The sequence below is a fragment of the Branchiostoma floridae genome, chromosome 4 (assembly GCF_000003815.2).
Source record: "Branchiostoma floridae strain S238N-H82 chromosome 4, Bfl_VNyyK, whole genome shotgun sequence".
Taxonomy (NCBI): Eukaryota; Metazoa; Chordata; class Leptocardii; order Amphioxiformes; family Branchiostomatidae; genus Branchiostoma; species Branchiostoma floridae.
In genome coordinates, this window is record NC_049982.1 from 3,349,929 (window position 1) to 3,372,315 (window position 22,387).

General features: G+C 43.9%; 2 protein-coding genes and 1 long non-coding RNA gene across 3 annotated transcripts in view; 1 reads left to right on the plus strand and 2 right to left on the minus strand.

The window, feature by feature from the left end:
* Nucleotides 1–22,387, plus strand: part of LOC118413013 — a 711,153-nt gene that overhangs the window by 381,250 nt on the left and 307,516 nt on the right. The gene's annotated exons all lie outside the window — the stretch shown is intronic.
* The window catches only part of LOC118414515, a 660,232-nt gene that overhangs the window by 341,843 nt on the left and 296,002 nt on the right, over nucleotides 1–22,387 (minus strand). The window lies entirely within an intron of this gene.
* Nucleotides 1–22,387, minus strand: part of LOC118414483 (patellin-2-like) — a gene marked incomplete in the record, with an annotated part of 65,157 nt that overhangs the window by 18,900 nt on the left and 23,870 nt on the right. Inside the window, 6 exon segments of the mRNA XM_035818548.1 lie at nucleotides 77–183; nucleotides 616–654; nucleotides 996–1,031; nucleotides 1,264–1,507; nucleotides 2,212–2,430; nucleotides 21,247–21,347. Coding sequence (XP_035674441.1) covers nucleotides 77–183; nucleotides 616–654; nucleotides 996–1,031; nucleotides 1,264–1,507; nucleotides 2,212–2,358 — 573 coding nt within the window.

Here is a 22,387-nt window from a genome sequence, read left to right on the forward strand (position 1 = left end):
TCATCAGGGCGTCTATTGCGCGTCGAGGGTTTCCGTCTTCTTTCCAAAGAGCTTCAATCCATCTTTCTATCCTGACCTCTTTCTTCTCAGCAACTTTCTCATCATCAGTCTTTCCGTCTCCCTCCGTCTTGGTCTCATCAGCCTTCACGTCTTCTCCTTCCTTCTTCTCCTCCCCTCCCTCAGCTGTGCACAACACAAGGTCAGCTCAAGGTCAACACAAGGTCATAAGAACAGCTAACCCGAACCCTTCTCCTTCCCACCCTCAGCTGTGCACAACACAAGGTCAGCTCAAGGTCAACACAAGGTCATAAGAACAGCTAACCCGAACCCTTCTACTCCCCTCCCTCAGCTGTGCACAACACAAGGTCAGCTCAAGGTCAAGTCAAGTGAAGATAACTAAAACAGCTAACCCTGACCCTTCACATCTCCTCTTTCTCATCACAACCCTGAGCTGCGGACACACAACACAGCAGAGGAAGTGATGATGACAGTGGTCCACTAGAAGTTGGTGTGAGGCTGACATTTAAATGGATAACACATACCCCCTTCAGCCACCCCCCACCCCCACCCCCTGTAGCGCTCCCTAACTGAAAGGACAGGTAGTTTCCTCCTTACCTGGGGTCTCCTCTGTTTTCTCTTCTGTCTTTGCTTCAGCTGGAAACATAAGCGGAAAAACAGACTTTAACTTTGGAATACATCATAATGGGGGGGACGTACCCGCACTGTCACACTAACCTTTACTTCATCCCATTCAACAGGGAACCGATCAACAACAAAATGTCCACAATTTTTACCCAGATGCAGCTCCTAACAGCAAAGTGCCTTTGACTTTCAATTAGTGACTATAATTTGGACTGTCTGCCAGAAATGCTGCTTGACCGAATCTGCTACAAGTGCTCTTTACATCCCACATACGACTAAGAACGTTGAGAACACAAAACCTTCCGGCCACAGGACTAAGAAAGTTCTGAGAAAAAAAATCTCTTCCAGCTCACCTGTTTCCTCCTTCTTCTCTTCAGTTGTTGCATCAGCTGTAAGGACAAAGGTCAAGGGTCACATGCAGGTCAACACTCCACTATCACATGGCATGTAAATCAAAGGTATCAAAAACAGCCTCCTTGCATCAGCAATGGACTAGTAACCTGACCCCAGGTGGTTCAAAGGTTACATGTGAAAGTTGAAGGTTCACCTGCAGGTTCCTCCTTGTGTTATTAACCTGACACCAGGTGGTTCAAAGGTCACATGTCAAAGTTGAAGGTTCACCTGCAGGTTCCTCCTTCTTGTCTCCCTCCGCAGCATCCTCGATCTTCTCCTCTTTCTTCTCCTCGGGCTCGTCTTTCTTCTCCTTCTCTTCTTCCTTCTTTTCTTCCTCTTTTTTCTCTTCCTCCTTTTTCTCTTCGTCCTTCTTGTCTTCGTCCTTCTTGTCTTCAATCTTCTCGTCCTTGATTGGTTCCGGCTCAGGTTCCGGATCCGGGGGAGCGTTCACCATCGCCTTCAGGTGGGCGATCTGAGCCAATCACAGGGGAGAAAACAGTTTAAACAGCCAATCACAGATGGGTAACATTCACCATCGCCTTCAGGTGGGCAATCTGAGCCAATCACACGGGAGAAATCGATTTAAACAGCCAATCACAGATGGGTAACAATCACCATCGCCTTCAGGTGTGCAATCTGAGCCAATCACACGGGAGAAAACAGTTTAAACAGCCAATCACGGATGGGTAACAATCACCATCGCCTTCAGGTGGGTGATCTGAGCCAATCACACGAGAGAAATCAGTTTAAACAGCCAATCACAGATGGGTAACATTCACCATCGCCTTCAGGTGTGCAATCTGAGCCAATCATAGGGTAGAAAGCTGTTCAAACAGCCAATTATAGAGAGGGGATAGTTTTAACAGCCAATCACAGAGGAAGAAAGTTTTAACAGCCAACCACAGTAGAGCAACACTTTAAACAGCCAATTACTGGGGAAAATCAGTTAAAACAGCCAATCACAGTTGGGCAACATTTGCCATTGCTTTAATGATCTGTACAACAATTAGCCAACTACAGAGGACAAATTAGTTGAACAACAACCTTGTTTACCTGCATTAGGCCGAGGACGGTTCTGTGGATGTTTGTTGTTTGTTTGTTTGCATGTACTCACCTTGTTTTTCTGCGTGAGGTCGCAGACCGTTCCGTGGACCGTGTGTTTGTTTGTTTGTTTACCTTGTTTTTCTGCGTGAGGTCGCGGACCGTTCCGCGGACCGTGTACTGGCCGGACTCCAGCAGCTGCTGCACGATGTGGGAAGCGATGAAGCCGGTTGCCCCGGTAACGAGCACGCGGGGCCGATCGTCTCCTGATGCGGACGCCATGACGACTGGAGGAGGGATGAGAGGTTCTAGCTAGGGAGTGGTCGGTGTGGGATGGTTCAGGCTAGCGCTAGTCTGAAACATAAGAGTACAAACATTATAGCTACTAGCTAGGGAGTAGCTCTGGCTAGCGCTAGTCTGAAACACAAGAGTACAGACATAGCTGTTAGCTAGGGAGTAGCACAGGCTAGCGCTAGTCTGAAACACAAGAGTACAGGCATTATAGCTATTAGCTAGGGAGTAGCTCGGGCTAGCGCTAGTCTGAAACACAAGAGTACAGACAATATAGATGTTAGCTAGGGAGTAGCTAAGGCTAGCGCTAGTCTGAAACACAAGAGTACAGACAATATAGATGTTAGCTAGGGAGTAGCTAAGGCTAGCGCTAGTCTGAAACACAAGAGTACAAACATTATAGCTGTTAGCTAGGGAGTAGCTAAGGCTAGCGCTAGTCTGAAACACAAGAGTACAAACATTATAGCTATTAGCTAGGGAGTAGCACGGGCTAGCGCTAGTCTGAAACACAAGAGTACAGACATAGCTGTTAGCTAGGAAGTAGCAATGGCTAGCGCTAGTCTGAAACAGAGCGGGACATTATACATGTAGCTACCATAAGTCCACTGGAATGAAAAGAAAAAGTTTATTGCTCAGTAGGACTTATTCTTCTGGTGTCATCACTTCAGTAGGACTGAGGCAGGTACAATACCCTTCAGCAAGTCTGCTGCACAGTAACCAGGCTAGCATATGCAGGAATCAGCAAACTTAACTTTTTAAGACCCCAAGAGGGGAGGGTCTTTTTAGCGAATGCCCACAAACGCCCACTCTAGAGAAGTCCGCGCTGCACGAATCTCATTTTTTTTGCTTGGAATATGTCCACGTTGTGCTCCCATGTATTAATCCTGAGTTTCAAGTCAATCCATTGACCCGAAGTGACATAAATCAAAGTTTTCGATTCTCGATGGTCTTTTTAGCGAACGCCCAGCAAAATGTCTTTTTAGCGAATGCCCACTATATCCACAAAAATATCGGCCGTCGCGCAACGACACCTAAACCTACCGCCACAAACATGTTCAAGATGGTGTCCCATTGATGTGTACGGAGTTTCCGTGCTTTACAAGCATTTTAAGTCCCTGTTTTTGGTCAAAATGTACGGCGACGATACTACCATACTTTAACTATAGCAATTCAAAATGGCGGGCACTAGTCATGTGACCTCCTTGCGGGACTGTTCTATAAGTATCGCGGGAGGGACTGTTGTAGCATAGCTTCTCATACAACCATTTTAGAGTGAATTCTGAACAAGATTTTCATTTCATAGTGCTATCATCTGACTGATATTTACAATGTGGTCATTTTTTCTGTGCTATTATTACCTAGGTTTGAGGAACTTAGTGCAAATATGGATATTGATTCACCTCAGTGCCCAATTAATGTACAAAAGGCTCAGACACATTAGTGTTATAAACCTGAATAGGGGCAGGTAACCAATACTGGAAAAACATAGCTATTTATTATTAACAATACTATTTACATTATAATAATAACTCTTCACCAAACTGGACTTTTCTTATCTTTATTTTATCACAGAAACATTGTTACAATGAGGATTTGATTAGATGAGTATCTGTTACAGTGTGTACAAACTTATTTCAAATACAAAAATGTATTTCGTTTCACTTCCTAAATATTTTCAAAGTATTGGAAGAAGTTGACACATAAACAATATTAATTGCATTATTTATGTGCAGTAAAATGTGACCACATGCTATCAATAGCCTAATAAAATGTTGGAACATGGCACAAGCGGGTACAGAAAGGAAATGTTTTATAACATTTAGTTATGACGTAGAAAATTTCGATTGTAAAATGTACCTTTATTAACATTTACAAACAAATTGTTTTTTTCTCTTCTTAATAAATGACACCAATACAGGTAAGTAAGGTGTGTTTCCTTTTATAACAGGCCAGGTAAGACGCCGTGCAGGTAAGTAAGGTGTGTTTCCTTTTATAGCAGACCAGGTAAGACACCGTACAGGTGAGTAAGGTGTGTTTCCTTGACTACAGACTAGGTAAGACACCTTACAGGTGAGCAACGTGTATTTCCTTTCACTACAGACCAGGTAAGACACCGTACAGGTGAGTAACATGTATTTCCTTTGATTACAGACCAGGTAAGACACCGTACAGGTGAGTAAGGTGTGTTTCCTTTTATAACAGACTAGGTAAGACACCGTACAGGTAAGTAACGTGTATTTCCTTTCAGTACAGACCAGGTAAGACACCGTACAGGTGAGTAAGGTGTGTTTCCTTTTATAACAGACTAGGTAAGACACCGTACAGGTAAGTAACGTGTATTTCCTTTCAGTACAGACCAGGTAAGACACCGTACAGGTGAGTAAGGTGTGTTTCCTTGACTACAGACTAGGTAAGACACCGTACAGGTGAGTAACGTGTATTTCCTCTGATTACAGACCAGGTAAGACACCATACAGGTGAGTAACGTGTATTTCCTTTGATAACAGGCCAGGTAAGACACCATACAGGTAAGTAAGGTGTGCTTCTTTTTTTACAGACCAGGTATGACACCGTGCATGTGAGTAACGTGTATTTCCTTTCATTACAGACCAGGTAAGACACCATACAGGTGAGTAACGTGTATTTCCTTTCATTACAGACCAGGTAAGACACCGCACAGGTGAGTAAGGTGTGTTTCCTTTGTCTATAGACCAGATAGGGTATTATACAGGTGAGTAAGGCGTCTTTCCTTTGCCTATATACCATATAGGCCATTATACAGGTGAGTAAGGCGTCTTTCCTTTGCCTATAGACCAGATAGGGTATTATGCAGGTGAGTAAAGCAACTTTCCTTTGCCTGTAGACCAGATAGGGTATTATACAGGTAAGTTAGGTGTCTTTCCTTCGCCTATATACCAGATGGGGCATTATACAGGTAAGTAAGGTGTCTTTCCCTTGCCTACATACCAGATAGGCCATTATACAGGTGAATAAGGTGTCTTTCCTTTGCCTATAGACCAGATAGGCCATTAAACAGGTGAGTAAGGTGTCTTTCCTTTGCCTATATACCATATAGGCCATTATACAGGTGAGTAAAGCGTCTTTCCTTTGCCTATAGACCAGATAGGTATTAACCAGGTGAGTAAAGCAACTTACTTTAAGTTGCTTTACTCACCTGTATAATACCCTATCTGGTCTATAGGCAAAAGAAAGGCGCCTTACTCATCTGTGCGGTGTCTTACCTGGTCTGTAATCAAAGGAAATACACGTTACTCACCTGTACGGTGTATTACCTGGTCTGTTATAAAAGAAAACGTACCTTACTTACCTGTATGGTGTCTTACCTGGCCTGTTATCAAAGGAAATACACGTTAGTCACCTGTATGTTGTCTTACCTGGTCTGAGAACAAAGGAAATACACGTTACTCACCTGTATGGTGTCTTACCTGGTCTGTAATTAAAGGAAATACACGTTACTCACCTGTACGGTGTCTTACCTGGTCTGTTATAAAAGGAAACACACCTTACTTACCTGTATGGTGTCCTACCTGGCCTGTAAACAAAGAAAACACACCTTACTCACCTGTACGGTGTCTTACCTGGTCTGTAATCAAAGGAAATACACGTTACTCACCTGTACGGTGTCTTACCTAGTCTGTAGTCAAGGAAACACACCTTACTCACCTGTACGGTGTCTTACCTGGTCTGTAATCAAAGGAAATACACGTTACTTACCTGTACGGTGTCTTACCTAGTCTGTAGTCAAGGAAACACACGTTACTCAGCTGTACGGTGTCTTACCTGGTCTGTAATGAAAGGAAATACACGTTGCTCACCTGTAAGGTGTCTTACCTAGTCTGTAGTCAAGGAAACACACCTTACTCACCTGTACGGTGTCTTACCTGGTCTGCTATAAAAGGAAACACACCTTACTTACCTGTACGGCGTCTTACCTGGCCTGTTATAAAAGGAAACACACCTTACTTACCTGTATTGTTGTCATTTATTAAGAAGAGAAAAAACAATTTGTTTGTAAATATTAATAAAGGTACATTTTACAATTGAAATTTTCTACGTCATAACTAAATGTTATAAAACATTTCCTTTCTGTACTCAGAAGGGGAGCCCGCTTGTGCCATGTTCCAACATTTTATTAGGCTATTGATAGCATGTGGTCACATTTTACTGCACATAAATAATGCAATTAATATTGTTTATGTGTCAACTTCTTCCAATACTTTAAAAATATTTAGAAAGTAAAACGAAATACATTTTTGTATTTGAAATAAGTTTGTACACACTGTAACAGATACTCATCTAATCAAATCCTCATTGTAACAATGTTTCTGTGATAAATAAAGATAAGAAAAGTCCAGTTTGGTGAAGAGTTATTATTATAATGTAAATAGTAATGTTAATAATAAATAGCTATGGTTTTCTAGTATTGGTTACCTGCCCCTATTCAGGTTTATAACACTAATGTGTCTGAGCCTTTTGTAACGTTACATTAATTGGGCACTGAGGTGAATCAATATCCATATTTGCACTAAGTTCCTCAAACCTAGGTAATAATAGCACAGAAAAAATGACCACATTGTAAATATCAGTCAGATGATAGCACTATGAAATGAAAATCTTGTTCAGAATTCACTCTAAAATGGTTGTATGAGAAGCTATGCTACAACAGTCCCTCCCGCGATACTTATAGAACAGTCCCGCAAGGAGGTCACATGACTAGTGCCCGCCATTTTGAATTGCTATAGTTAAAGTATGGTAGTATCGTCGCCGTACATTTTGACCAAAAACAGGGACTTAAAATGCTTGTAAAGCACGGAAACTCCGTACACATCAATGGGACACCATCTTGAACATGTTTGTGGCGGTAGGTTTAGGTGTCGTTGCGCGACGGCCGATATTTTTGTGGATATAGTGGGCATTCGCTAAAAAGACATTTGCTGGCGTTCGCTAAAAAGACCATCGAGAATCGAAAACTTTGATTTATGTCACTTCGGGTCAATGGATTGACTTGAAACTCAGGATTAATACATGGGAGCACAACGTGGACATATTCCAAGCAAAAAAAATGAGATTCCTGCAGCGCGGACTTCTCTAGAGTGGGCGTTTGTGGGCATTCGCTAAAAAGACCATGCGCCCCAAGAGCACCTTTAGCATGCAAAGTTTTTACACTACATTTTCAAAACCCCTCATCATGGAATGACCAAGACCCCCTTCCACACCATCCCGATTGGTTGCAGATACGAGTAACTTATGCTAAAACAAAATCCTGGCTTGAACCCTGGAGGCTCAAGAAGATGCCAGGAAGACTACAGACGTCTTACATGACAACTTGGATAAGACTGAAACACTTGGCTGAGACTTTAAGACGCTGCAATGTCGGAGCTGAGTGCCTGACAAAGCCTTCACATCAACAGCTTAGTGGGAAGTCTGAGGGATTCAAACTGTAGTTTGTACTGAATACCCGGTAAACCACCTCGTAGCGTGTATAACACAAGGTTTGTTCAACATACCTGGTAAACTGCCTCTGCATCTGTATCTACATCTATATACTTTTATATACTTTTTTAGCCTCATGGCGTATAACACATCAAATACTTAGCAGTGCAACCTGCATACTGAAGGGGCCCCCTTTTAACTTCAAATCCGAGGGACCATCTTAAACCATATTGCAGCAGTTAGGTACTCATGTTCACATGAGTCAAGTCATGCAGAGTACCTTTCCCGAGGGCAAATGTCAACAGAACAAGTCAAGTCAGGAGACTGGAAATCAGGACCTCTGGGTTCTGGGCCATGCACATCGCTGATGCCACAGTTTGGTCCAGGCCCCGGAGCTATCGGATACTCAGCTGTGAAGGAACTACAAGGATTCTTGGGAGACATTCTGCATTACAGACATGCCTGTGGTTCAAGATGGAACGCCAAGGTCAAGATGTGAAGGACAGGGCTTATATTTCAAGGTTATTTTCTACATAAGCTTGAATTTTGCCCCACTCCTTGGGAACCATCAGAAATCAAGGATTAACGACAATTTCTTGAGGATCAAACGATGATGTATTACACAAAGGATATAATGCTGGAGTCCCTTGTGTTATTTCATTTTCACTCCAACATCTACTGACTACTGTAAGCAGCCAGGGGCAAACCAATTAAAAAGAGTGCATCCCTTGAAGTGTAAGAATCTATGATGTCAGACCAACATGTCTACAAAAACAGAATATCATAGATGGCTCCGTGCAGAACAAAAACAACAGGTTGCAACATTAAAAATTGTTAAAGCTCGAAATTATAGCAACACCTGGCAGGAAGTCCAAAACGATTGTATGGATCCCATCGATGACAGTTCCGCCAAGGTGAAATTGACTGCACCCTTAATAAAATAACGAGGTATCAAACACGAAATTGGCTGTACTCTAACGAGGTAACGAACATGAGGGCGACAGCGCCAGGAAATTAGTCTGTTGGCAGGCGGCCAGGATGGGACCTGAGCAGAAAACATGTCTGTGTTTAATGTGCTGGGATGTAGGGGCAAATCAATAATGGGGGGAGGGGGGGTGGTGTTGTCCTACATGCTTAGCAACACTCACGGCTCTCACGCCCAACTGAAGTGGAGCATGAATGGATGCTCCTGCCTGCTACAGGTGGAATTTTTTTTTTTTTTTTTACTCACTGGTCACCACGTAACAAGGTTATGAAGGCCACTCAAGGCTACGAGTTACATGATTGGAACTGTAACAGCAACTCTTCGCTCTAGGTCAGAAACATCATGATTAAGACCAGCCCAATTGCTCACTATGAGTGAGGACTAACTGACCCAATAGGCAAAGCAGGGGTTACGAGGGCTGCTTGGGAGATTCCCTACCCCTATTTTTGGCCGGAATGGTTTGATCCGCTCGGGTGGATGTTCGCACACGTGGCGGGTTCTTTAACGTGCTTGGGGTGTTGCTCTCCCCGAACACGGGACCTCCATTTAACATCCTATCCGAAGGACGGCCCAAGCCAAACTCATTTTCACTGGAATGTGGCTTTGCTGCAGCTCACGGCCCACCCTACACTTCCTGATTAGTGTGCTGGGTTCTAATATGCAGAGGTTTGATGCCTGAAACTCCTCCATACACAGCCTCCGGCTTTACTTCACCATCCGAAATGAAGAATGCACTCCCTAACAACATAATTACGAGAGCTTTGGCTGACCCTAGGAACGACCCCAGGTCCATGGACCCATGGAAGTTGATCCAGATGGCCAATGATTGAATGAGCCGGGCTGCGTTACCGCTTGTGCCACAGAGACAGGCGGCAACCCTGGCCGGGCCCTCCTGCATCACAATTACTGTACAGGTCGTGTTCATGCAAAATGTCAAGCAGAGAAAAATAGGGAAATGGTAACAGGACAGTTGGTATGTATAATTCTGATACTGCTCGCCATTCAAGCTTCAAGCTTCTGTCTTAGGGGCTGGGTGGGCCAAACCTCAGTTTGCAGGGCTTCCAGAAGGGAGGCCCCCTCCCCACAAAAAAGTTGGTACGTATATTGGCAGTGGCAGCTTCAGTTCAGTTAATCTTTTCTCAGACCATGACTACACCAGAGAAGTGTGCAGTGAACCATTTGGACCACCCCACCCCTGCTACGGGACCACCCCACCCCTGCTACGGGACCACCCCACCCCTGCTACGGGACCACCCCACCCCTGCTACGGGACCACCCCACCCCTGCTACGGGACCACCCCACCCCTGCTACGGGACCACCCCACCCCTGCTACGGGACCACCCCACCCCTGCTACCGGACCACCCCACCCCTGCTACGGGACCACCCCACCCCTGCTACCGGACCACCCCACCCCTGCTACCTGCCACACTCTGGGATGTATGGGGTCAGGTTCTCTGGAATCTCACCAATCTCAAGGTCATTCAAGGACACAGCAGCCATTCAACAGGTGGTGCTGCAGGAGTTTACAACATGGACAAGGTTCTACATCATAGTACATGTTCAACCCTTGCAGATTATTGTAGTAATTATAATGTCTTTCATATAGCTGAAATAATCAAATATGTATCCAATCATTATATAAAAATATGCTCTTCGAAGCCGTGCAGATATTTTGGAATGTGGGGTATTTGTTTTTTAAAAACAAGCAACAGCCGATAGTCTAAAATCAAAGTCTTGCTCACTCCGGGAGTTTTTGAGGTATGCAAAACAAATATTGTAAGTTAGTGTAACGTTATCAACTTATCATATGCAGATATGCAAAAAACATTCCTGCAGAATGTCGGAATATTCATATGTGGAATTTTAGACCTTTCCTGCAGAATCTTGGCATATCTATGCAGAATGCAGCGATATTTGTGTCGGATGTTGGAACATGTATGCAGAATGCCAGAATATCAATGTGGAATGTGGGAATATTAAGGAGGAATGTGGGAATATTAAGGAGGAATGTGGGAATATTAAGGAGGAATGTGGGAATATTAAGGAGGAATGTGGGAATATTAAGGAGGAATGTGGGAATATTAAGGAGGAATGCGGGTTTCCTGTGAGACATCCCCGGAACATGCCAGGAATGTCATCAGGCAGGGCCCAGGAATAACTCCAGCAGTACGTTATAATCACCACGGCAGGGCCCCCTTCTGTCAGGCATGGCCTAGCCTGATTAAATCTCGCTTATAGCAGCCCACCCAACATCCGCCGGCCTTCGCAGGGAGGCGCCAGGCACAGCCCGGGACAGCAGAGTTTGTTTTACACAGACTAGGCATGGCCAGTGTGGGGTAAGGCAAGGAGTGACATGCGTTCCTTCAGCATCCTGGGCTGAAGAAATAAGAACTCTTGAAGGATTGTACGACGGCTTTAGATAAGACAAACTTTAAGACTCCAGGCTGATATAAGGATGAGGCTCTTCCAACTAACATGATCTTGATTTAGCTAAGACGTCCGAGTAAGACTTGTGCTGACATGATCTTGGTTTAGCTTAAAGACATCTCAATAAGACTTTGTGCTCGACAGCTGCCCACACATGTTGCAGTTGTACATGTAGCTGAGCTTTCTCCGTTCCTCCGTTCTGGTACAGAAACTTGCTGGTTGTTGGGACAGACACAAAGTTCAGCCTGTCCATCGTTAAAGTCTGAATTTCGTGACATGAAATTGAGTTACAATGTCATGTCTAACAGTAACAACGGAAGTGATCTTCACAGGCTCCCAAACAATGAGTGAGACAGACACACACTAAAAGCTGGAGACAGGCATTATCTCCTGTTATCTCCAAGGCTTGAGGCATTTCTTCAACTTTCCCAGGCGGCAGGTTATAACAAATCAGCGGCGGGTTGTAACAAATCAGCGCCCAGCGAAACACGGCCCCATCTTTGTTGATGTTTATTTACTCTCTGTAAGACAGAGCCGCCTGCCGTTTTACCCAACATGCCATGCAAAAATGTCCTGGTGGTAAACACATGCCGCCTCCTGCTAAACACATCCACAGACTCGGGTAAACACTTCAACAACTGTGGAGATTAGACTGTGATGCATCAAAAGGACTTCCTCTTTTCCCACCAGTAAGGGGACCGGGCAGTACGCATCACGGGGGAGGGCTTGGCTTCAGATGGGGGAGAGTCAATTATGCCATACATGGGGACCTGGATAAGTACAGTATTAGTGGCTCTGTGATATCTGGTAACCTCCATGTAGGCTCCTATGATATCTATGTAATCTGGTAACCCCCATGCTGGCTCCCATGTCATCAGTGTTATCTGGTATCTCCCAATATAGGTACCTATGTCATCAGTGGCCTCTAGTAGTCCCCATACAGACCCTTGTAAATTATCAGTGATCTCTGGTAACCCCCATGCAGACCCCTGTATCACCAGTCAGTGTTATATGGTAACCCCCATACAGACCCCTGTATTATCAGTGTTTTCTGGTAACCCCCACGCAAACCCCTGTATTATCAGTGATATCTGGTAACCCCCATACAGACCCCTGTATTATCAGTGTTATCTGGTAACCCCCATGCAGACCCCTGTGTCACCAGTGATATCTGTTAACCCCCATGCAGACCCCTGTGTTATCAGTGATCTCTGGTAACCCCCATGCAGACCCCTGTATCACCAGTGTTATCTGGCAACCCCCATACAGACCCCAGTGTTATCAGTGATCTCTGGTAACCCCCATGCAGACCACTGTGTCATCAGTGTTCTCTGGTAACCCCCATGCAGACCCCTGTGATATCTGGGTCAGCAGCTGGATCCCATCCCTACACTCTGATCAGGAATGGGAGGACCAAAACTAGTATCAGTTTCAGTTATCTACAAACAAATGTTGCCATGATCTGATCTATGCTCAGTGTTATAACCCAGGTTTTACAGCATCCAGCACTGTATTGTGTTGCAAGAGATCTGGTACCGGATGTGCTTTATCCTCAATCTAGGAGGAAGCGTTACATTAAGTTTACTCACTCAGCACAAGAAAAGCATGCTTATTGTTGCAAAAGCTGGTACAGTAGTAGCCAGTTAATTGCACAACAGATTAACGCACACTTCTGTTTACTACATGGAACCCCAAACCCAAACCGGTGCGGTCCAGCTAGATAACTTCACATTATTGCACCAGCCAGATAATTGCGCGAAATTAAGTGGCTTCTGCTGTACTACAAGAGAGAAATCCGGATGCCTGTATCTGCTTGGAGTTTAAGGAGGGCCCAGCACCTTGCCTTGAGGAACAGGCCCTACTGGAAAGACCATAAATACTGCCTTGTTGTCCCCAGCACTGATAGCTGGAGCTGCCATTTCCTGAGGTTGGCCCCACAAATCCCTCCCTGTCACCACTTCACTACTGACCAGGCCTGGAGCAGGACAGGTCTGGGATTGTGGGAGTTGGAGTGTGTGTGATGCCAGGCAGGGATAGCTGTTTCCCTGTCCAGGTCACATGGATGAGTTTGAACCATACCTCACAAAAAGTGAGAAAAACTACTGTAGATCTTGAATAAAGAAAGTAGATCTCAAAACATTTGAGAGGGTTTTATCTTCACAGTGATCTCTTGCCATGAAATCATCACACCAAAAATATGTGTTACATATTTCTGCCCTACTACAGAATTATCTCAAGCGTGAACTTCAACTTCAAACCCTATCTCCCAAGAGTCCCATACCTCCCACACACAAGTCCCCTCCAAAGAAAAGTAAAGTTAAGTTACTGTTGAGTATTACCGACCCCCATCCCAGAGGCAGCACTGTGTAGATTTCATCTCTGGATACCTCCTAGTCCTACATACTCCTGGCTGCCACCACACTCCAACACTGGAGCAACCATTTTAGAGGGTCTGCATGGGGGGTCTCGACAACTATTTATGCTGAATTCAGAAGAACCCCTACATAGTACTACGCTAAATCAAGGAAGGTAATTATGCTAAATTTGGTCGCCTCGCTACGAATTACGTAGATAAGATGGTTTTCCCTACGTATTACGGGAAATAAAATAGGCTGCCTACGCCTCACGGAAAAGAGCATGCAGACCCTCATTTTAGCACAACTTCTTACAGGTTCCACACTGCTTCAGCCTGCTGTTTCTGTGGACAGCTCGTCACTTAGACCATGTTTTCAAAGTCAGAAGGGGCTGACCAGGGCTACAGAGGTCAGGGTAAATGTGGACATAACAGTTTAACACACTGCCTGGAGCTGGGTGAACTTAATGGCTCAAACAGTGTTCTTCTGAAGCATCAAAGTCTCCGAAATCACGGTTTCAAATCAAACATGATTTTCTCAGTATGTAAATAACGATGGAATGTCTCAAATACCAATTGTATGTGATTACATATTTATCATTTCATTCGTTAGTGTCCAAGTGGTACCAAATAACAATATGGCAAACTGCCACAAAGTATATCTCAGGTTTTTAGCCAATCACACCGTGTCACCCCTACCCTTCTCAATAATTTTGAATAAGTGTGTTCAGTTCTTTAAGGTCGCATAACACAGTATTTATGGGCGACCCCCGTGGACATAAGTAGATCGGGCACAAAATAGGTCGTCGCAGTTCTTGAAAAGCCATAGAAATCTTTCTGTGCACGTCAGCGAGTCGGAAACTGTGGTGGATAGTAGAGGAATACGTAAGTTTTGAGGCTGTATGAGTTGGGTTACGATGTTTGTTTGGCTGGGTAGAATTTCGCGCACGAATCCGGTTCCCGCTACTTCCGTGTGTCGGCTGCAGTATGTATAGTGACCTCCGCTGGGGGTCATTTCAAAGTGTTTTTTCTGGGAAAACGAGCAGGCAAACTTCATCTCATTTTCACATATTTTGTAGATTCTACCCTGAACTCCAACATATTCAATTCTTGTTGATTACTTTTGCACCCTGCTATAACTTTTGAGGCGTCGAACCACCTCACTTTGGGGTCCTTAACTATAGAAATCCCCACAGGCGAAAAACTGTGTTCTGCTACCTTAACGTGCAGAGGTTTGACGCTGAAGCTAGAGCCTAAAGCTCCCTCATACACGGGGCCGCCAGCTTTACGTCACCATCCGAAATGATGAATACAACCAGGGTTGTAGCCAGCCTGAAATCATTTTCAGTCCCCTTGATTTTGAATGGGAATCCTATCGAGCACCGAAGGCATGGCGTGACGTTGCGTGTCATTTCTAGGGGGTCTGGGTCCCAGAAAATTTTTGAATCAAGACCCTCTGAAACACTATTTCCTGCATTTTTAGGTGCAAATTTTGCTTGTAGACTAAGCTGTTTAATGGCATCAGTTTTGGTGAAGAAGAACACATGGGTTTGTTTTTTTATATCTTTAAATATCAATTTTTGTCTGTCCCAGGGGACGGAATTGGGAAAACTTTTTTCAGTCCCCAGCTGCAAAATTCCTTCAAAAGACTGAAGGACAGGTGCTGGCTACAACCCTGAATACAACCCCTTACACTGTTAGTGTTACAGCAAAGTCTGAGCTGGATCCATGGAATTTGATCCAGATGGCTAGGTGATATTCACTGACAATAACAAATGTAGAAATCAAAGCATTAGGCCCACTTCAAACAGACAACACTTATATAGTCGTGCGACTGTTATTGACTATTCGTTGTGGGAAACGGTTGCCTTTAGACATGCGTTCAGAGTATTGCGGGACACCCGTGGCGCAGGATTCCACTGCGGTGCGTGGGTGCATGACCCACAGTGACCTCTTGCTTGCAAATTAAAAATGGCGGGAGAATTCTTCATTTTCATCATGCAGCAGATTACTATTCTTTTGTTTGCAAACAAACATTGTCTCCAACAAAGAATGACACAGAGACGGTAAAATCCGGAATTAAACCCGGCGTTCGTGGCCGCCGGTGGTATAACAGATTACTACTAGTATTATGAAGGATGTAGCCACTGGTGGCGGGGCATTGCGCTGGAACAGGCAGTTTCTGATGACAAAAATATGTTTCCATTACTGACTGCATGTACATTTACAAAAAATGCCTTTCAAATAGAAAAAAAACATGCTGCAGGCTTATTAGCATATGATCCAGTCCCGTCGCCGGCGACGATTTTTCTTTAGACATGTGAGGAATAGTCGCGGACACCCGCTGAAGGGTCGCGCGACTGGGTCCGAGGTGGTCGCACGATGATTCCATAAAAACTCTCGCACGACTATTTTGATCCTCTTTAGACAGCCTAAAAATATCGTCGCCGGCAACGTTGTCGACAACAACAGTCGCATGACTATGAAAGTGTTGTCTGTCTAAAGTCGGCCTTAGTAAAAGCCATTGACCCTCTGTAACAGCCCAGCTCGTAAATTCAGACACTAGTAAATCATCCCTAGTATATAATACTATATTATACTCTATATTGATCCTATTAAAACATATCAACCCTGTCGCTTCCCCTCATTAATTATGCAGAATATGTTGTCGTTTCGTTTATACTAATTTATAGCACGGCGCAGGAAGCACACTAAGCAGGGGACGTCAGCAGAATACAGTGGACTACTACTAAACAGATTAGACATGTATGTCGTATATTTGAAGTGTTGTGGATCAATGATTAGAGATAACCTTGAAAATAAAATCACAGCATAAATGTCCACATCTACAGTAATACTCTAGGCTGTACATTTGTTGTAACTCTCAGTGCTCTTGAGGATATAAAAATGTAAGAAGCTAAGAACTTTCTGATAAAAGACTTTACCTTGTCTTACAGTGCTTTAAGACTAAGACATAAGACAGAAGCATTTACATCACTAAGGCGTGTGACTAGGGAAGTGTCAGGTTTGCAATGGTCTTACTCATGGAGCAGGATAAGACATGGGAACAAAATCTGCAACTTGCAGTGTTTTTCTTGTTCTTGTTCTTGTTCTTGTACTGTGCAACACCCCTAGTTTGTTGGGGCAAACCACACAGGGCGTAGTGTTTTACCACGTAAGAAGAACATGTTAATCGTTACTTTACATTGTAGCTAGTAGCATGCACTTAGAAACACTAAGAGAGACAGTGCTTTTAAGGCATAAGAAGTAAAAGTCCAGTACCTTTAAGATATAAAAACTTGAATACTAACACACTTGTACATACCTATAAGAAGAAAGCCAGTCCTAACAGTGACTCAGTGAGCTTATATATAAGCCTGTACCCTCCACAGTTCTAAGACATGAGATATAAGAAAGCCTGTACCCTCCACAGTTCTAAGACATGAGATATAAGAAAGGCGGTACCTTCCACAGTTCTAAGACATGAGATATAAGAAAGGCGGTACCCTCCACAGTTCTAAGACATGAGATATAAAAAAGGCAGTACCCTCCACAGTTCTAAGACATGAGATATAAGAAAGGCGGTACCTTCCGCAGTTCTAGGACATGAGATATAAGAAAGGCGGTACCTTCCGCAGTTCTAAGACATGAGATATAAGAAAGGCGGTACCTTCCACAGTTCTAAGACATGAGATATAAGAAAGGCGGTACCTTCCGCAGTTCTAGGACATGAGATATAAGAAAGGCGGTACCTTCCGCAGTTCTAGGACATGAGATATAAGAAAGGCGGTACCTTCCGCAGTTCTAAGACATGAGATATAAGAAAGGCAGTACCTTGCTGCTAAGATGTAGTGTCTCTCCTGAGACTGGACAAGGACAGGAGAGAAGATGCCATGTGCTGTAGGGTGGGGCAGGGGTGACTCACACATGGGGACCGTTCAACACTAACTGTGGGGGAGGGGGCAGTTTCCTTACACTGATCTACCCACATATTTACTGAATTATCTGTGTTCAAAGGAAAACATTCAAAAAAATTCATCCAAGGAGCTTTTATCAGGATAAAAGTGATAAAAGCTCTTTTTCTGGTACCTTCTCTTTCAGCAGACGTACATGGTGTTATGTTAATATTAATATGTTCTATTAAAAGTCATACATTGTACCTGTAGTCATATTTGACATGGAGGATACAGGAATGGAGGAAAGGAAACGTCATCAGGACGTCATTTCAACCTTTGGGAATTTATACTTTTCTATTTCCTTGTAGTTTTACCCCAAGGAATGAAAAGACTAAAATTGGTTCCTGAATTGGAATGAATTTATGGGAAGTTTTTTTCTTTATTTCCTGCAATAATTGTATCTGTTGATGTTACTCCACAATGTATTTGGGATCATATCACATGTAGTTTGTATCCATCACGAATGGCTACAATATCAGGTTCTACAGTAGAGTGATTGACAGATCTGGGGACATCAGGAAGTGATTCATGCCCCAGGGGGTCATGGGATACTGGGGAGGGGGGTGGGGCAGGGGTGGACATGGAACAACATTTTAGAGGTCATCAACACCATGTTATAGGTCACAGCTCCATGTGTGCTCTACATCTGGGAGTATCACTGGGATAATTGTGCTGATTTATATATACATGTGTGAGTGGTGCGATTTACATGTTTATATGTAGCACATATGTTTGGTGTACATAGAACTTTATTGCTCGACATTTGTACATGGTACAAAGTATGGCAACGACTGTTACACAAAGTACAAAATAGGTGTAGAGAATAAGACTTGATATCCTAATTAACGTAACAAGAAGGGCTAACACATTAGTCTTTGATATAGTGTTACAATTGAGTTGGGCTATACATGAGATTCATTACTCTTTCTAATAGCAAAGCAGTCTTTGATATATTTGCCTATCTTTGCATTATGGGAGTCGTGGCATCCAAAGATATATACAAATCTGTCTGTAGCATCACATATGTTTGGGCAGTCCACTGACCAGGGTTTGAGAAATGACCTCCGGCTGCCACTCCTTACACATGTTATGCCTCACCCCACTCAGGTGTAAACATGGGCACCTGACTCAGGTGTAAACATGTGCACCTGATTCCAGTTAGGGGGGTGAGAGTCAGTGGAAGGGGAGGGAATTGCTCTGCCTTCCAAGACAGGTAGACAAAAGTGGAAAACAACCCATTGCCCCTACATACTCACAAAAGCTTTAACTTTACAACTGTTTTCGGATTATCATGAATCTTCCACGACGATGCAGCGCTAGCACAATGTTTGTGTACAATTCGACCGACAGCTTTGAAGCAAGGCGTAGGAAAATGTGTTATTCTTTTCTACAAAGATTAACGTCTTCCAATAATATCATTGTCCAGCACTTGCTGACGTCAGACATGTTCTATAGAAATTCTTTTTTCCAGAACTGTTATGACTTATTGTACAGGTAGAGATTTTAATGTATGTGTATGTATCTTTTGTGTGTCTATGGGTTTTTAACCTGAAATAAAGAATAAAGAAGAAAGAAACATGCATGGGCACGGTTAGGCATTTCAAAACCGGGGCCCGGCCGGGTAGCTTTCGGGAGCAAAAGTAATGATATAAAAGATAAACAAATCCACAAAATGTCAAAATTAGATTCATGAGCATGATTGGTGCACATTTATAGGGATACATTTTAATTTTTCTCTTCTTACAACATCCCAACCGGGCCCGGTTTTGGAAATGTGACCGGTTTTAGAAATGTGACCTAGGCCTTAGGGGTAGCATGTACAGGTACCCATTTTCCGTAGTGTAATACATAATTTAAAAGGACGCCTGTCCATAAAAAACGTATCTTCACTTGGTAGGATACAAGTATCCCATTCTTACATGCACAATCTAATGGAATAAAAACATCCAGGGATAACATTATCACATTTTGGTTATCATGAATCACAACTTTTTGTTGCATACGTTGTGAGTTCTCTATATGGCCGTAAATCCCAGGTTTATATGGGAGGTATTCAAGCGTTTTATCAGATGTTCCAGTCAGTTAACAACCCAACGATCCTGTCGTTCTGCCTAACGAACCAGTGATTAATCCTTAATTACCTGTACCCTACAGTCTACACAGACACCTGCCACAGGCTGGCCATGCTGGAGTCTTGTGACTGCTCTGGGTAGGATTTAAAATAAACAACAATACAACTTGGCGAGAACTGTGACAGCAGCTACCACGCAAATTATGATGCAAGCTGGATCAGGTAAGATTAAGGTCCTGTGAAAATAAGTGGATGTACGGTGAGTTAATATTTCCTGTCTGACTAATGAACTCCAGCCCCACAAGGGAACATTCCTGACATTCCCTGTCCTGATGATTCTTCACTGGAACATCTTACTGTTGGTTACTGTATCCTCAACAACACACCAGCCTCGGGAAACAATCCTCACACTCACACTGTCACAGCCAAGTTCAAACTCACACCAACAATCCTCACACTCACACTGTCACAGCCAAGTTCAAACTCACACCGACAGCGGCAACAATGGGGCAGATGGTAACGTTACATACTGGAGATGACCAGTTTCCTACCCAGCTGAAACCACTATACCCTACTCTACTCTAGTTTGCACCTTATATGTTTTCCTATTAATTCCAAAAATGGAGGGCTTTATTACTAAAAAAAGGGAAAAACAAGTTTCAAACCTTGTAATTTTCAAAACTTGTCATCTAAAATAAAGAACGGTCAAGAAACATGTACATGTGTCTAAGACATTGTTGTGAAATGTAAATGTAAGAAAATACTGAAAGATGCTGACTGAAAGACCCCTAAGCAGTTATTTCTGGTATGTAGGCCTGATACAGCCTCCAGGGAACTCTGCACTTGTACAACTACGGGCAAAGTTGCCTCCCCTCCTGACGTCTTCATCGCCCACCCCCCCCACCCCCATCTGGACTGACTCTGGTCAAGGTCACCTCTGCCTGTCACACGTCAAGGTCACTCCTACCTGTCACAACAACCTATGGAGTCTTCAGGTGTCTCAGGTTACAGATGCCCAAACCTGGGGACACGCTACACTTGAAGCAATTTTCTCTTCACACATACATTGTACACCCTCCCAAGCAAACCACCTTGTGTAATTGTCTTCAACTTTAGGTAACACTTCCATTCAAAGACTTGGTATAAAGCCTTGTATTAGTAGTGGTAACTCCAGATTTTCATCCAGTCACTGAGGAGAGACAGCAGATGTTGTCTGAAAGGTCTGATCTTTCCAAAATTAATTCTATCCAGTTGCTCCGGTAACTGTTAGTAAGTGTTACCTGGTGCCTGAGGTGTGTCCCATGTTTCATATACCCATGGGTGTTACCACTAAGTTAGTGTAAATTATACTCTTGTGTAGGGAAAGGGAAGGAGAATTTGTCCATCTTCCTTTATCCAGAATTCTGAGTGAGTGCTTACATGATCGTTGCAACTTAACACCTGACAGAAAACTCCAACATAGTCAAATCAGCAAACCATAGCCCCACCCCCGCCCCCCACATACCAGGACATGTCGTGTTTCTCTCTCCTGTTCCATACCAGTACAACACTCCCAGCAAATTCCATGGGAAAAACAACAACCTGGCTGAATTTCGGACATGCGACCTACGGAATACTCTAACAAATGTTACCTGAACTTGAGGACCTCTGAACAGCTTCAACAGACGAAGCACTTCCAACTTTTCCGTGCGTAGGAGTGCGGAATGGTGGTGGTGTCCGCTGGTATTCCTGGCTGGAAACTGCGGGAATGCAGAAGCTGGGAACTGATTCCTTATGCTGGGCACCAACAGGCAGCTGGCATGTCAGGAATGGGGGTGGGGTACCCTGGGGGAGGGGGGCTGTCACTCAGGGGGGGGGGGGCTGTCACTGGTCATCTCTGTCACTGGGAGGGGTTCAAGCTGCTCATTGGTCCATGGGAACTGGGGAGAGTCCAGTAGTGGTGAGGGGAAAGTCTGAATAAAGGGATGAATCAGTACTGGTGAGACAGGGGCTATCAGGCTGGTCATTGGTCCACCGGGAATTGGGGACAGACCAGTAGTGGTGAGGGCAGAGTCCATACATAGGGATGAGCCAGTAATGGCGAGACAGGGGGCATCATTTGGTAGTGCTCCAGCTGACATCCAGTCCATAGTGTTCAGGATACTTAATTGCTTTTCTAAGGGTTGACATATTACTACTAATCCACAGTCCTACCAGATTACGAATACCTACTATGGATTAACGGTCGCCAAAGGAGCAATAAATAAACAAGACGTCCTTTGGGAAACAGAGGAGGAATATATGAATAGATAAATAAAAAAGATAAAACATGCAAAAGCAGAAAATATGAAACTCATCAGCAGCCTGCAAAACACACAGAATCTTTGAGGCTGCCAAACAAGAATCACCCAAAAATTACCAATTTGAGGAATCTGAAATTCTAAACATATTTCAGCACAAGCAAAGTGAGAAGTGAGATATTTGTGGCCCTGGCAGGAGAATAAGATGGGATTTGGGCATGTGGAGCTCTGATAACCTCTTATCTCTCCCCAACATGGTGCCATTCGGGATGACCTTGGAGAAGCCATTACACACCGTGACCTTTGACCCTTTGGCCACAGCGACAGACACTATTCTATAAATTACAACTACCTTACTGAAGACTGGCGGTCTAACTGTTGGAATGTACCAACTGTCCGCCAGGGGTGGGGAAGTCACACTAAAGGTTTAAATGGCTTGCGAGAAAAAGACAGATTTCAAACTGCAAATGTACACAACCTGGAATTTTCCACA